Here is a 15,847-nt window from a genome sequence, read left to right on the forward strand (position 1 = left end):
ATTAAATGAGAGCAAGTCTGAGGTCATCCTATTCGGCCCCCCCGACTCCATCAAATTGATAACAGGCAGTCTTGGAAGCCTATCCTGCCTAGTCAAACCGCATGTCAAAAACCTCGGCATGATATTTGACTCTGCATTAAAATTTGATAAGCAAGTCAACGCTGTGGTAAAAGCCAGCTTCTTCCAACTTCGAACCATAGCTAAAATCAAACCTTTCCTCAAATTCGACGACACAGAAAAAATCATTCACGCTTTCATTTCCTCCCGCCTAGACTACTGCAACTCCCTATACACTGGGATCAGCCAATCTTCCCTGTCCCGCCTGCAACTGGTCCAAAACGCCGCAGCGAGACTCCTGACGGGTACCCGTAAAAGGGACCACATCACCCCGATTCTGGCCTCTCTCCACTGGCTCCCTGTACGGTACAGAATCAACTTCAAGCTCCTCCTATTCACGTATAAAGCCCTAAATGGACACTCCCCCCCCTACATCAAAAATCTTCTAACCCCCCTCTCTAACTCCAGGTCCCTCAGATCGGCCGACTTGGGGCTATTCACTATCCCACGGTCTAGGCTTAAACTCAGGGGTGACCGCGCTTTTGCGGTTGCAGCTCCTAGACTGTGGAACAGCATCCCTCTCCCGATCAGAACTGCCCCCTCCATCGACTCCTTTAAGTCCAGGCTCAAAACATATTTCTACTCCCTAGCGTTTGAGGCTCATTGAGGAGGCGCTGTGAACTGTTTGCGTGCTACTGTATGTTTTCATTTTTTTTTCTATTGGAACCTAATCAAATGTACAGCACTTTGGTCAACGTGGGTTGTTTTTAAATGTGCTATACAAATAAAATTGACTTGACTTGACTTGACTTCTGCGGACAGTGGTCATTGACAAATCCACACCCGACTCCTGAAGTGTGTTTCTGATCTGTCGGACAGGTGTTTGGGGATTTTTCTTTATTACAGTGAGAATTCTTCTGTCATCAGCTGTGGAGGTCTTCTTTGGCCTGCCAGTCCCTTTGCGATTAGTAAGCTCACTGGTGCTCTCTTTCTTATTAATGATGTTCCAAACAGTTGATTTTGGTAAGCCTCAGGTTTGGCTGATGTCTCTAACAGTTTTATTCATATTTCTCAGTCTCATAATGGTTTTTTGACTTTAATTGGCACAACTCTGGAAACTTTTATTGCTGTTTATCAACATGAGGACCAAAGGTGATGGAAAGACTGGAGAAAAGACTAGGTACTGAGAGCTCTCTTATACCTGCATGAAGGAGGCAATAAAACATACATGAGCAATTACAAACACCTGTGAAGCCATGTGTCCCAAAAATTATGGTGTCCTGAAATGGGAGGATTATGTATAAACACAGCTGTAATTTCTACACGGTGAAACCAAAATGTATAAAAATACCCTTTAATAAAATCTGACAATGTGCACTTTAACCATGTGATTTTTTTCTATTACAAATCTCAAATTGTGGAGTACAGAGGCAAATAAATAAACGATGGATCTTTGTCCCAAACATTAAAGATAGTATCATTCCTGCATCATCCATCACTCTGCATTTCTGTGGCTGAATTTCTCATTTCAATCTCTCTTACAACAGGCCATTTAAACCATGTAAGTTGCCCAAGCAATCCAAACAATTCAATCCCACACATACCTCCGAGATGGGGTTCAATCAGAATTTTCAGATGATTCAATAGACAGTCCCTTAAATTATTATAGGTCATAAAAAGGAATCGCATACAGAGCAGTGATTAAAAACTGGCAGATGGGGTTCTTCCAACTTCATTAACTTGGCAAAACGAATTCCTTGCTTAACCTTCCTTCCCTTTGTCCCACCCACCTGACATCAGTCTGAAGAGGTCTCGACCAGAAACGTCACCTATTGCTTCTCTCCTGAGATGCTGCCTGACCTGCTGAGTTACTCCAGCATTTTGTGAAATAAATACCTTGCTTAACCTTAATTGAGTCAGCAAAATAAAACAGATCTTTCATGAAGGATCAGCATTAATGCCTTGAGAAGGTGAGCCACCCTCTGTTGTCATTGTGGTGACGATACTTCCAAGATGCTGTTAAGTAGAAAATTCCAGAATTTTGATTCACCAACGACCAAGGAACAAAAAGGTATTTCCAAGAAATACAATCAATTATTTGCTTCTATTTTCACGAAAGCATTCCTGTGAAGACATTTTAATTAGATTTAGCTCAATATCACTTAAAAGAAACTGCAGGTTAAACTCACTTTCTCATCATGTAGAGATCTCCATTTGTATTGAACTCTGGTCTTTGCACAATTACAGTTCCAGGATAAGGACAGGGTTTCATATCCGATTGACTGAACAGCTGCATTCCAACAGGACTGTGATTCATCGCTGGAGGGGGTACCATGTGGTTAGAAGTTGAAGTTATTACCGAATGTACACGAAGTAGTTGTGGATTGTAGGCTTGGCTATAAGGAAGTCTTTGTACATTATGAGTGGAGGAGGCGTTAGCATAAAGTGCTGGATGTGGAACTTGATGTGAATAAATCCCACTCGTTAATGGACTATTATAAGCTGGAGAAGCCATGTGAATGACCTGTTGCCTCTGAGTTGCATTTTGGACGTGGAGATCTAAACACTCTTGTTGCCTGCCATGCTTGTTAGCTTTCTCACTACTGCTTTCCATTTTGGAACTTTGAAATCTCCTCTCCTCTGCCTCAGTGTTTAGCTTCTTTACTGAAGTCTCTTGCAATGGCTTGCATTCATTTCTTTCTGGAATTAGTTGGCCAGAATATGCATCAGGTCTGTCCTTGCAATGAGCATGCAATTGCCTGCTGCCATCTCTTAAGAACGCGAATGGCGAATGGCTGTACAAATTAGACTGTCCAGAAAGGTAACCCCTATCAGGCATTATACTGGAGTGAACAGACTGCTGAGGGTGGTAGTTAAGATTACTCAGCTGAGAGGCAATTTGCTGTTGTGTTGGGTGCTGGTAAAAATGGGAAGGTTGACCCTGCATTGGATGAACGACCATAAAAGGGGGAGCATGCTGGCCAAACGAATGGCCTGACACCAGGCTCTCCGGATTGCATTCCAGATAGTGCATGTATGCTGGCACTGGCCCTGGCCCATATTGGTGCCTTGTCTCAGGGTGAGCGACAAGAGCAGGGTTCCTTTGGTGTGCACCACTAACAGTTTCAGCACCACCATTAGACAAATCCATAAGAGCTTTTGCATTAGTTGATAACTTTAGTTTCAGATTTCCCGTTGATTTTGGATCTTTTGAGCCACGCTTTCTACTGACAGTTGAACCCTTTTGCAGATACGAGGTTTCACGTTTATCCAAAGCCACATTGGGTTGCTCCATTGCCTGACTGATAAAATTGTTTTTCAGTTCAGCCTCTGTCCTAACCAACTCTTTATGTGCATCAGAGTTGGCGTGTCTTTTCTCACAGTCCTCTGCCTTTGAAAGCACCAAATTCAATGCTTCCCTTGAACAGTCTTCAAAGTCCTTTTCTCCAGCCATACTGTTACTGAAAATATTTTTTTCATTTTTAAGTGCTACATTTACACAAAGTCTATCCGATTCTGCACTCTTCAGGGAAGAGTCTTGCAGATGTAGATTGGATGCTGACGAGGTATTTAGAGAGGTCACTTCATTTGAAATGGGGTCCTTGTTCTTCAAGTGATGATGCAGATCTGTAGAAAACACATTAGTGTAGGCAGCCTGTTTCGGAGGTGTACCTTAAGGAGATTAAAGCACATAGTAAGAAACGGCATGATTCAATTCAATCATAATTTAAGGCAGCAAAATGTAATGCAATAAATTAAATGCTTAAGTAGACTTTATCGTCTATAATTGTTTCAAACATTTGCCATAAAAATAGGTGCAAACCAACTTTCTACGTACATTAATAGAAAACGCAATTACAACTTTTATTGATTTGCTCTCCCACCCCAAAATTGTTGTCCTTGAGACAAGTTGACAAGGGAAAACTACATTTTAAACCCACGAAAAGCTTTCCTAAAACTGACGTTTTCAAAAGGTGATTATAACTTATACACGAGATAAGTCATGCATTGATTTTTATACCACAATATTTTAAACAGGATAAATCCTGACCCCAATAAATAACCTATTCTTGTAATTGTAATTCTTTAAAGCTTGTAATGGGATGTGCAGTTTCCGAAAGTCAAACTCCACAGACAGTATGTGTGGAAACCAGAACTCTGCCGTTGTAAGGCAGCTGCTCGATGAGGTGCACCATCCTGCTGCACCAATCTTACCGCCCGTACTGTTATACTTGTGCCTCTAGTTTTACTGCAAAGGCAATCTAATATTCTAGCCACTATTTTTGTGCATTCATTGTACATATTAAATTTCTAATGGTAAAACACTGCAATAAAATTGTATGGCTTATACCACAAAGTATTCATTTGAATAATCTATTGCTTCTGGATTGGGAGGCGAATGGAAGGATTTGATGTAAAATTTATTATCCATTTTCAAATGGACAGAGCTATAGTATACTACTGGGCCTCATTAGCATCTGCTTAACAGCCAGTAATAACCCATGGAACTTCTCACTGATGCACATGAGTGGCACCAAACTCCCATGCACAATAAAGTGGGTAGGGCGTCTTAACATTGGACACTCATTGTCCCATTTTCAGTGACCTACTGACTTGTCTTGTAATCTGTCTGTGCCGGAGTTCACACTGATCATCCATTACCTGCTCACACTAGTTCCGTGTTATCCGATTTTCTCACCCACTCCCCGCATGCAACAGGGAATTTTACAGAGGCCAATTAACCTACTAACTGCATTTCTTTGCGATATGGGTGTTTCCGGTAATATAGCATTCAGTAGTGAAACTGAAGGTCTCAAAACGTATGTATAGCCAAAATAATGAGATGAAGCAAAAATAAATAAATCTGTTTTCAACAAAGAAAAATCAAATGCCTTTTTTTGGCGACATTTTAAGCATGTTTTCATCAAATCCTTAGGCAAATTTATAACAGAAAGATTACATTAATTTTGCATTTAAATAACTTTATATAAGCCAAATTCGGATTGTGCTTATGATTTATCAATCATCACCGGATAAGATGGTTTTCTGATGTCCCAAGTTTTTGCACCTGAACCTGAGGAGCAGTGTCCATTTGGTCACTTGTTAAATGTGTGAATTAAAAGCAGAATAACCGTTTTTATATTTATTGTTTCTTTTTTTAATTGTTTATATTTTGCGTTTAAGCTTTCCATTGAAATGATTAATAATGAATAGAACTTAAAATCATGAAATAAAAATCTAGTTGGCTCACCTAATATGTACCTATTTTAGCAATGCAGTACCTCCCATTGAGTAACGTTGTGAATGCTAGTTATACCATCTGAAATGTCTTAACCCGAAAGCTATCCCACCACAGATGGTCACTGACCTGCCGACTTCCTCCAGCACTTCCTCATATATCATTTCTGATTCTACTGCCAATAATTTAAACATGTCTTCCCTGGTTTACTCACTCAAAAACCTCTCATTTTAAACAGCTGATATATTTCCATACCTTTAACTGGCCTTGGAAAAGTTCAGCTTCTCTACTCTGCGTATAACTACATTTAATCATCGTAGGTACTATTCTAGTTAATTACTTAAAATCTTAATTTTCTAAAATATAAAGTTAAATACATTTCTTTCCACTTGAGGGACTAAACCCAATATATTCTCTGAACAATCCAGTTGGAAGTTCTTAAGAAACATGGCGAGAATTAGGAACTCACCGCCTCAATATATGAAAAGCAAGCTTGCATAATGTCTTCATGTGGATATGAATGAGATGCATGTTTGGAAATAGGAACAGAAATTCACTTTCATAGGATTAGATGGTCAAGAGGATGAAGAGTGGATTAAAACAAACACCTGAGACATGGACTGTTTCTATGCACAGGCATGTGAGGAGGTAAAAAAAAAGAGGAAAAGAGCCGAGCCAAGTACAACAGGGGGTCACAAAATTGGAAAATATTGAATATGTCACTGTACACTAATAACATTTAAGTAAATTCGCACATTAATTGATAATCAGCCCAAAAAGGTGGCAATTGGCTTTTCTGCTGTGTTTTATATTTTTAACCGTGTCTTAATTAATTTAGTTATATAATCTTGCACTTAAATTTAATATTTACTCATTACAGTTCCACCACTGATTTTCTGGCACTCTTGTTCCATAGCTTTGCTGGTTTATCCAGCAGGCCAAGGCTGGTTTATCCAGCATGGCTATGGGGATAGATTTGCCGGCTCCAGCTGGGCTGGAGTTCCAGAGCCCCGGCCGTAGGTTGCAAATTCAACCCACCGACCGGCCATGGAAGTCCCGATGAGGTTGTGATTGGCTGCCTTGCCCAGCCCGGGTGCCACATTTCCGGAGAGACTTCAACGGCGCGGGGGATTTCTCGCGGAACCTCTAGTGGCCGAATTGACAAATTGGCCATGGAAGTCCCGATGAGGTCGGGATTGGCTGCCTTGCCCAGCCGAGGTACCACATTTCCGGGGAGAATTCCAGGGTGCGGGATGGATTTCTCACGGAACCCCTAGCGACCTCTAGCGGAACCTAGTGTTCATTGCAAGTCTATACATCGTTTATTTATTATTCTTGCTTTTTTTCGATCCGATTTCTCCGTTTATTTGGCAAAGTGAAAAATGCGGAAACCATGCAAAAAGCGCGGAAAATGGATTTAAAAAACGCGGAAATCTGTGGAAAATTCACATGCCTGCAAGCAGTACTTGCATTGTAGTTGGTGAAGTTAGCACATAAATCTCCCATTAAGCATGGTTCTGTTTTAGGGAAAAGGCAGTTTTTCCACACAAACGTTGCATTCTTGAGCGAAAATACATTCTTCAGCACCAACATTATGCCCAAGCTTTGATCAGATACTTAAGTTTCTAAATCAGATAAAGTTTCTAAAAAAGCTTCTGCGGTGCTGGCCCGAAGGGCCAAATGGCCTCCTCCTGCACCTATTTTCTAAATGCAGCAATCCAACTAATGAATTGCAAATGGCAGATTCTGGTTTACACTGAAATAATCACAAAATGCTGGAGTAACACAGTGGGACAGGCAGTATCTCTGGAGAGAAGGAACGGGTAACGTTTTTGGGTTTGAAAAAGGGTTTTGGCCCAAAACGTCACCCTCTGGAACCCTTGTGTCTATCTTTAATGAAATGCGAAGTTCATAGACAGCTGTTGCACTGCATCTTTCAGAGACTGACAAGCTTAAACTCGGGAGTTTCCAGTTGAATTTTGTGACTCAGCTCAACACACGTACTAAGCATTTTTTTTCAGATTGTCGAGACTTCCAGTTAAAATGGAAATTGCAGCCACAGGGTGGGGCCAGCTATTGGACAAGATTGCCTCACCCCATGACTTTGTCAACCCAGCCACATGCTCCACCATTTCAACTTAAAGGTGGGGAGAGACCTGTGGAAGCAGAAGAGAACGTCAGAAACCCAGGCACACAAGAGGTGGCAGGCGCTGGAATCTGGAGCTGAAACAAAAACTGCTCAAGAAACTCAACGAGACCAGCAGCATCAAAGATGATGGGGAAAAGGGAATGAGACACATTTTTGGTTGAAACCTTACATCAGAACTGAGAAGAGGGAAGTTAGTTGGTATGAGGGGGAGGGAGAGTGGGGTGAGGCAGAGGCAGAGGCAGGTGGGTCATAGGTAGAAGCAGACAAGGAAAAGAAAAAAGGCAGATGGAGGCAGCTGGGGTTGCATACGGAGACATAGGCTGGAGGGTGAAGCGAGAACACAACGACTGGAACCGGATGACACCAGCAATGGCTGCCTCGCCAACAGTCTGCCTGACCTTTCCTTCTTTGTGTCTATTTTGTATGTGTTAAATGTATGTTTTTTAGTGTTCGTTAGCTTGTTTTATGTAGGGGGGGGGGGGGAAGTTGGGGGAAACGTTTTAATCTCTTATCTCGACGGAGAAGCGATTTTCCCCGCATCGTATCTCCGTTCGCACTGCGGCCCAACATCGTGCAGTTGGCGGCCTTTGCTGGAGATAGACTGGGAGCTCCATCGCGGGAGCCTGCGGACTTGCCATCACGTAGTTTGTGATCCCTATCGGGGGGTCGCCTTTGGGGCTCCAACCGTGGGAGCCTGCGGGACTTTAACATCGCGGAGCCCGCGGTCTCTGGTTAGAGACTGACATCAGGGACTCCAAACCGCAGGAGTTTAGATCGCCACGACATGGGGGCTTCGACCGCTGGCTGCAGGAGCTTCGATCGCCCCGACTGCGAATGGTTGGACTGCCCCGACCGCGGGAGAATAAAGAGGAAGGAGATTGGACCTTATTGCCCTCCATCACAGCGAGGAACGTGGGGAATCCCGCTGTGGCAGGTGTTTGTGTTAACTTTTATGTAGTTGTGTGTATTGTTGCTTTAAAAAATTTTTTTTAGTATGGCTGTATGGTAATTCAAATTTCACGGCACATTAATTGGTACATGTGACAATAAACTGACCTTGAAACCTTGAACCTGACAGATCAGGATCTGGTGGGTGAATTTTATGGATACTAGATTGATAAAAACCACTCCCTGCTCCATCCAACATGCCCACACCCTTCACAACTGGATCCCTTGTCCAATTTAATTCCAAGAACCCTTTATCTCTCCCTTAAATATATCTCATTATCACCACCCTTAAGACCCTAGCACTGCGTTCCTGCTTATCACTCTCCAGTTGTCTCTCCACCTTCACCCGCCCTTCCTCCCAGCTGGTTCCAGCTGCCTTTTATTCCCCCCTCTTCCACTTCAACCCATCTGCCTGTGTCTCCCAGCTCCACCCTCACCCCCCCCCCCCCCCCAACTCCTTTGTCTCATCAGCCCTCACTCCTTCTCAGTATTCACCAACCAGGCCCTATTCCACTCCTCCCTCTTATGCTGACCACCTGACCTCTCCACTCAGTCCTAATACAGGGTCTCAACCCGAAACATCAACAATTCTTACCCCCCTCAACCCCTCAAATGTTGCTTAACTGCCGTGCTCCCTCATCAGTTTGTTTTAAGATAGAAGCCTGCATTACTCTTGCTCTTAAGCTCTAAATATTTAGTCTGAAGTCAGAAGGGTTTCGACCCAAAACGTCAACCATTCCTTCTATCCAGAGATGCTGTCTGTCTCCTGAGTTACTCCAGCACTTCGTGTCTATCTTCAGTTTAGTCCAGCATCTGCAGTTCCTTCCTACAACATTTAAATATTTATATAAAGCCTCACAACAAATAACCATATTTTATCAGCTGCAGCAGAGACCTGGTAAAAAAATCAATTAGCCTTTTGCAGACAAAATGTGTTTCACAATGAGGTTAATTCTCACAACATTCCATCATGATGAGTTACCTTTAAGAAGTGGTCTTTGAGAAGTTTGGTCGAGAGGTCTGCAGGAAGGAGTGCTCAAAACAGAAGCTTGCATCGGAGGTTTAACTGGGAGTGGTTCACTGCATTTAACAGAAACTCTACAATGTTCAGGTGGATTTGCCTTTTTGAGAGGATTTCCCGATCCAAGTATTGAATGGTTCATTGTTGATGTAAGGTTCTGCATATGTAGTCCTGTGTGCTCCACTGACACTCCCTGAGATGATACAAAAGTAGGTTTTACTGTTGGTGGTTTGTGTTCAGGGTGTTGAATGGAACTGCACAAATATGCAGACCATTCTGGTTCTTTAGTCTGATTTAAATCTGTTGTTCCATGGCAATCTATACTCAACGCGATTGGTGGTCCAGGTGTCCCTCCATCTCCTTGCGTTGGTGGGACAGTTGCAGTTGAAGGGGAACTGGGAGCTTCCGCCTCAGTCTGCGGCAGGCCCTGACTGGCAGGCCGATTTGGTCCACATACGGAGGAATGTATTGGTGCTTGAGCTTCAGTGGAGTCGGTAGGCACCCCTGCGTGGAGAGGAACCATTCCATGAACGCTAGTTGAGAGGCTGGGTGTCTGTAAACTTGCCGAACTGGAACCCGCTGAATCAGACGCTCCCGCTCCGTTCATCAACATTAGTTGCTAAAAGGGAAAAGGAAAGCTTTTGAAATAGGACAAAGGTACAATCAAATCTCCAATAAAAATTCATTTTCTGTAACTCCAGAAGTCTTATTCAGCAGATTTTAATAGTTTAGTGCCGAATATTTGCACAAAGGCGACACCAGCCACAAGGATCCAGGTGCGTAGGATGGTTCTGGTTTTGGTTGATTACTGCCCAACACCTTATCTTGGTTATCTCGCGCAGGAACTACAGATGCTGGTTTAAACGGAAGATAGACACAAAAAGCTGGAGTAACTCAGCATCTCTGCAGAGAAGGAATAGGTGACGTTTCGGGTCGAGACACTTCTTCAGACGAAGGGTCTTGACCCGAAACATCACCTATTCCTTCTCTCCAGAGATGCTGCCTGTCCCACTGAGTTACTCCAGCTTTGTGTCTACCCAAGGATCCAGGTGCTGTCTGTGAAGAGTTTGCACCCCTTCTCTGTGAGTGTGTGGGGTTTCTGTGTTCTGGTTTCTGTGTTCTGGTTTCGGTAACTATAAATTACCCCACATTAATGGCAATAACAAATAAATGGGGAATTGATGGGCAAGTGTGGAGGTAGAATGTTACAGAGGATGATGACGCCCTTGGTATCAAACATAGACCACATGATCACCCTGTGTAGTCTCTTGGTAAATTCACACTCTCTCAAATATCAGCTTTCAGGAATGGAACACTCTCCAGATTTAGGTTGGTTGAAGGAACAGAAGTAAAACTTCCATTACTCTTCCTCAACAGCAAGTCTCAGTATAAACATCAAAGTGCATCTCCAAATGTGACTACGTTTTTTTCCCCATTTATCGCAACTTCTCCAAGAAAGATTGGCAGCCAGTAGTACTGCACACTGTACTTTCCCTACTCCTATACATGAAAAGGAACACAATAAAACCTGATGGTAAAAGAACAGGAGACAACATGCAAAGTGATCATTACTGCAACCTACAAAAATCAGCACTCTGCATTATAGTGATTTAATTTAAACTCTAGACTTTACTTTCGACTTCAGAGAAATAGGCCCTTCGGCCCCACCAAATACATGCCGGCCAGCCCATACACGAGTGCTCTCCTACACACGAGGGACAATTAACAATATTCACTGAAGCTAATCAAACTGCAACCCTGCACGTCTTTGGAATGTGGGTGGAAACAGGAGCATCCCGGAGAAAACCCACTTGGTCACAGGGAAAAAGTACAAATTCCGTACAGACAGCAGCCATATTCAGGATCGAACCTGGGTCTCTGGCACCGTACGGGAGCAACTCTACTACTGCGCCACCCCTTGTCAATTGAAATCTTTGGCAGTGCAACCATACCATTTTATTGTTCAAGTTCTCAAAAACACGCATTGAATTATTTCAAATGAAAAATGCAATAGCACATAACTAAACAACGTATTTGTTTCAAGCCTTTGTAAATCAGTAGGATGATTTTAATAACAATACTTCAGAATACCTGCATCCGGTATTGCTGCTGAAACCTTTTCCGTATTGGTTCCATTACAATCCGCCCTGATGAGCCAGGAGCTTGATGTGGAGGAACAACCTCACAACTTGGGAGTGAACCACTTGCTGGATGTGGCTACAGGCGAGAGAAGAGTGTGATTCAGATTTACAGGTTGAAACAAAACTGCCGCAAGCAATAAGCTGAAGCACCAGAAAACTCCCCCCCCCCCCCCCCATTTGCACAATCCTGTTCAGTATCAAACAAAACTAATTCACTTTTATGTGCATTCCTCCCTTTTGGATTTAAAACTAGGTGACATGATTATCACATTAGAATGCCTAATCTCCCAAATAAGGTGCTACTGCCATAACATCCTGGTTCTTTTCACATGGCAAAATACTTAAACCATGGATGACGATGGGCTTTGTCCACAAACCTTGGTTTGCAATCAACCATTGTCTGGCCCTGCTGATGCCAGTGCACAATCTCTTCGTGTATTCAAGAATTAAATGCCTTGCCTTAATATTGAGGTGCGACATATACTAGGCTCCAACATCAAGGGCAACATCTATGCTATGTCTGGATGAGACACCCAGTGGAGAGCTTTGGAGGGGCAGACTGAGGTAGTTTGATGGGAAATGAAGATCAAAGAGAAAAATAACAGTGCCAAAACCAAAACTCAAGAAAAGTTCATTAGAAAACACACGCACCTTCACCTCTGTGGTTTTCTTTTGAACTGGAGCAAGCACTGATCGTGGAGGATTTTCCTCTTCCTTTAGTTCAGTAATCACTTGCAGAACGTCACTAGCTGGATTATTGCTCATGAAACCATTGACCTTTGGTGTTCTTAGACCATCATCAGTTGTTTCCATCAGTGTCTTGATTTCATCCTTAACTAAATGGCTGGGTTTGCTCTTGTGCTTCTCTCTCTTTCCATACATCATCTTATCTGAGAACTCATCATCACTGTCTATTTCATCCTTTGGAAAGTACTTGATCATTGCTTTGTTGAAGCACTTCTCTACAGCTTGGGCCATCAGGGTGTATTCTAAAGACGAGTCAGGTACGAATGGAAAGATAAAATGAAAAGTTGGAGAATTATGGAATACATGTTTATACAGTACAAATAACATCACAAGATTCTCTTGAGAGAGTGAATACAAGTTTTATATAATTAAGATAAAAGTGCTCAGCCTCCAGCAGATACACTTATATAATAATCCAGAAGATTTATTATTCCTTAGCCAAGTCAATCTTATGACCTTGTCAATAAATGAATTATTTTGTCCCCAAAACCTCTCAAGCATGAAATTCTCCAAAGTTACATTTCATTAAAAAAGTGAAAATTCAATGAAATAGGTTTCAAATATTATGTCTAACGTCTAACATATATATGCCCTTCAAGCAAGAATGCATAACCTCAAGCTAATTTTCCAACATTTAGTTCACAAATCACTAGCAATCTATTCAGGGCGGTGACGGTGGCGCAGTGGTAGAGTTGCTGCTTTACTGCGAACGCAGCGCCGGAGACCCAGGTTCGATCCCGACTACGGAGTTTGTACGTTCTCCCCATGACCTGCGTGGGTTTTCTCCGAGATCTTCGGTTTCCTCCCACACTCCAAAGACGTCCAGGTTTGCAGGTTAATTGGCTTGGTAAATGTAAAAATTGTCCAAGTGGGTGTAGGATGGTGTTAATGTGCGGGGATCGCCGGTCGGCGCAGACCCGGTGGGCTGAAAGGGCCTGTTTCCGCGCTGTATCTCTGAACTAAACCATTCAGAGACACATGACTGCATACTTACTCCTGATATTTCACCGCGCACACAGCCACTGGGTACCAACCAGCATGGCAGATTGATGGTGTGAAGCAGTGTAGATTTAAAGCACCAACGTTGCTCAGATGCATCGAGTAAACCATAGAATATATTCGGGAGCAAGTGAATTTCATCAGGCAAACACTGTCCAGTTAAAACGAAGAATAACAACTTAAAAAGCATATATCAAAAACTAACCATTTCCTTTTCCATTGTAGTGCTCACAATTCCCAAACATAAGCCTGAAGTCAGATACAAAGGCCCATTTGCTGTTGTACATTTTGTCACTTAGCTTTTTCTCAATAGTCGACAGATCCATCGGTTCCTATCAATAGCAGAAAAAATAAATGTAAATAAATATTACTGGCACTGGACAATTAAATTATCATGAAGACCTTGCTAGAGGTACAAAACAATAATACATTTAAAAGGCAAAAGTTAAATCAACCATTGTAGTTCAAGCACGTGAAAGGGAGGAGGAGAAATAGGCCAGATATGTATATATGTCAATGAGTTTAACATAACTGATAAGGAAAATATTAGACAAAAAACCTGAGAAATAGGATTAATCTACTTTTAAGAAATATTGTCTGAATAAAATCATGCCGATTATCCTTATTCAATCACAGGGTTTGGTTAATTTGATTTGATTTTTTAAATAGAAAACTAAATATGCCGATGAGGGTAGTGCAGTTGATGTAGTCTACACAGTCGTCAGTATGCCCTTGACAAGGTTCCACTAAGGAGAGTGACCGAGCCCGTGGGATTCAGGGCATCTGGCAAATTGGATTCAATATTGGCCTGATCATTGGAGACGGAGCATGATGGTCGAGGTTTGTTTTTGTGATTCAAAGCCTGTAACCAGCTATGTACCATAGGGAATTATGGCGAGGCCCTTACTGTTTGTTGTATACATTCATGGTAATGCATAAAGTAATAGACATTCATAACTGTCAATGAAGGAAATATAATTAAGTTTGCAGATGTCGTGAAAATTAGTGCTGCTAAATAGAGAGGAGGGTAGTCCTGAGCTTCAGAATGATACAAATGAGTTAGAAAGATGCAAAGAGCAAATGGCAGATAAGATTTAATCTGAAAAGTGCAAAGTGATGCATTTCAACAGGATTAACAAAATATACACATTGAATGGTAGAAGTCTAGAAAATCTGAGGAACAAAAGGACATTGGTGTACATGCTCATGGAGCACAGCAACACAGGTAGGCAAGGTGGTTTATAAGGTAAACAGAATACTTGCCTTTATTAGCCAAGGCTTAGAATATAACAGCAAGGTTATGTTACAATTATATAAAATATTAGTTCAGCCACAGCTGGAGTATTGCGTACTGTTCTAGCTGCTACACCACAGTAGGATATGATGGGAGAAAATGAAAAGATTCACCGGTACATTCCCTGCGGATGAAGCGTTCCAGCTATGAGGAAAGAATGGGCAGCCCCATAGTCACTACTTTCCCCATAGTCACTATTATTGATCTTTTATTCCTGATTTTATTTAATTACTTGAATTTGAATATCCCAGTTACTATGGGTGGACGTTAGTTTTATTGGAATGCTCAGACAGTTTCAAATCAAACTGATCTTTTAGACAATGGACGATATGGTGCAGGAGTAGGCCATTCGGCCCTTCGAGCCAGCACCGCCATTCAATGTGACCATGGCTGATCATTCACAATCAGTACCCCGTTCCTGCCCTCTCCCCATACCCCGACTCCACTATTCCCCTTTGTTGAAATAGACTCGGCAAGTCTGGCATTGCACGGCATCTCTGCACCAAATGCAGAATGTCATAAAACAAAAATCGAGCAATACTTCAGAGAAATAGAAAAAAATGTGGAAAGTTATAATCCTGACCATCAATTAAAGTCTGTACATATTTTGTAAAGTTTATTTCTCTTAGAATTGTCATTTTCGCAAATGGACTTTTAATCTAATACTAGACATGAGGCTTGGTGTCAATTAATACATTCAAACCCAAAGATGTTACTGAAAAAAAAACCATCTTGCTGTTGTTAAGGTAATATCCTTCTTTAATCTTTCATACCTCAATGATTTTGTGATAATCTGGAGCATAGGATTCATCCACCGGTTCGTTAAATGGCCAGGAATCCTTGTGAACCTTTACAGCATCTAGCACTGCATGCAACAAAGAAGTGTTCAGTCGGGTTCAATTAAACACATACATTTAAAAAACAGAAAGCAGCATTATGCCTAGGTTAGCGAATGCTCAACTTTATTACAGCAGGAACATTACATTGAATCCAAGAAATTAGTCATCCTGTCCTGCGCTTCTGTCCCTAGAAGCCACCTCTGATCCTACTTCATCCCACCCCTTCAGAGTATCTTTCTAAGAATCAGAGTCAACGGAAACAGGTGCTTCGGCCCAAATTGTCCATGCCGATCAACATGCCCCATCTAAACTAGTCTCATTATCCCGTGTTTGCCCCATGACCCTCTAAAACTTCCCCATCCATTACCTGTTCAAATGTCCTTTAAAATTTTGTTATTGTACCTGCCCCAACT

General features: G+C 42.1%; 1 protein-coding gene across 5 annotated transcripts in view; it reads right to left on the minus strand.

Annotated features, from left to right (window-relative positions):
* LOC144602435 (uncharacterized) overlaps window positions 1-15,847 on the minus strand; it is a 64,678-nt gene that overhangs the window by 7,996 nt on the left and 40,835 nt on the right. For 4 of the 5 annotated variants that reach the window (XM_078415560.1, XM_078415561.1, XM_078415559.1 and 1 more), the window contains 6 exons: window positions 15,369-15,460; window positions 13,507-13,633; window positions 12,207-12,544; window positions 11,506-11,631; window positions 9,376-10,033; window positions 2,247-3,729 (listed from right to left, as the gene is read on the minus strand). In XM_078415560.1, coding sequence (XP_078271686.1) covers window positions 2,247-3,729; window positions 9,376-10,033; window positions 11,506-11,631; window positions 12,207-12,544; window positions 13,507-13,633; window positions 15,369-15,460 — 2,824 coding nt within the window. The remainder of the gene's footprint in view (window positions 1-2,246; window positions 3,730-9,375; window positions 10,034-11,505; window positions 11,632-12,206; window positions 12,545-13,506; window positions 13,634-15,368; window positions 15,461-15,847) is intronic. The other variant, XM_078415563.1, reaches the window with a different exon arrangement.

The sequence above is a fragment of the Rhinoraja longicauda genome, chromosome 18 (genome assembly GCF_053455715.1).
Source record: "Rhinoraja longicauda isolate Sanriku21f chromosome 18, sRhiLon1.1, whole genome shotgun sequence".
In the NCBI taxonomy this organism is placed as follows: Eukaryota; Metazoa; Chordata; class Chondrichthyes; order Rajiformes; family Arhynchobatidae; genus Rhinoraja; species Rhinoraja longicauda.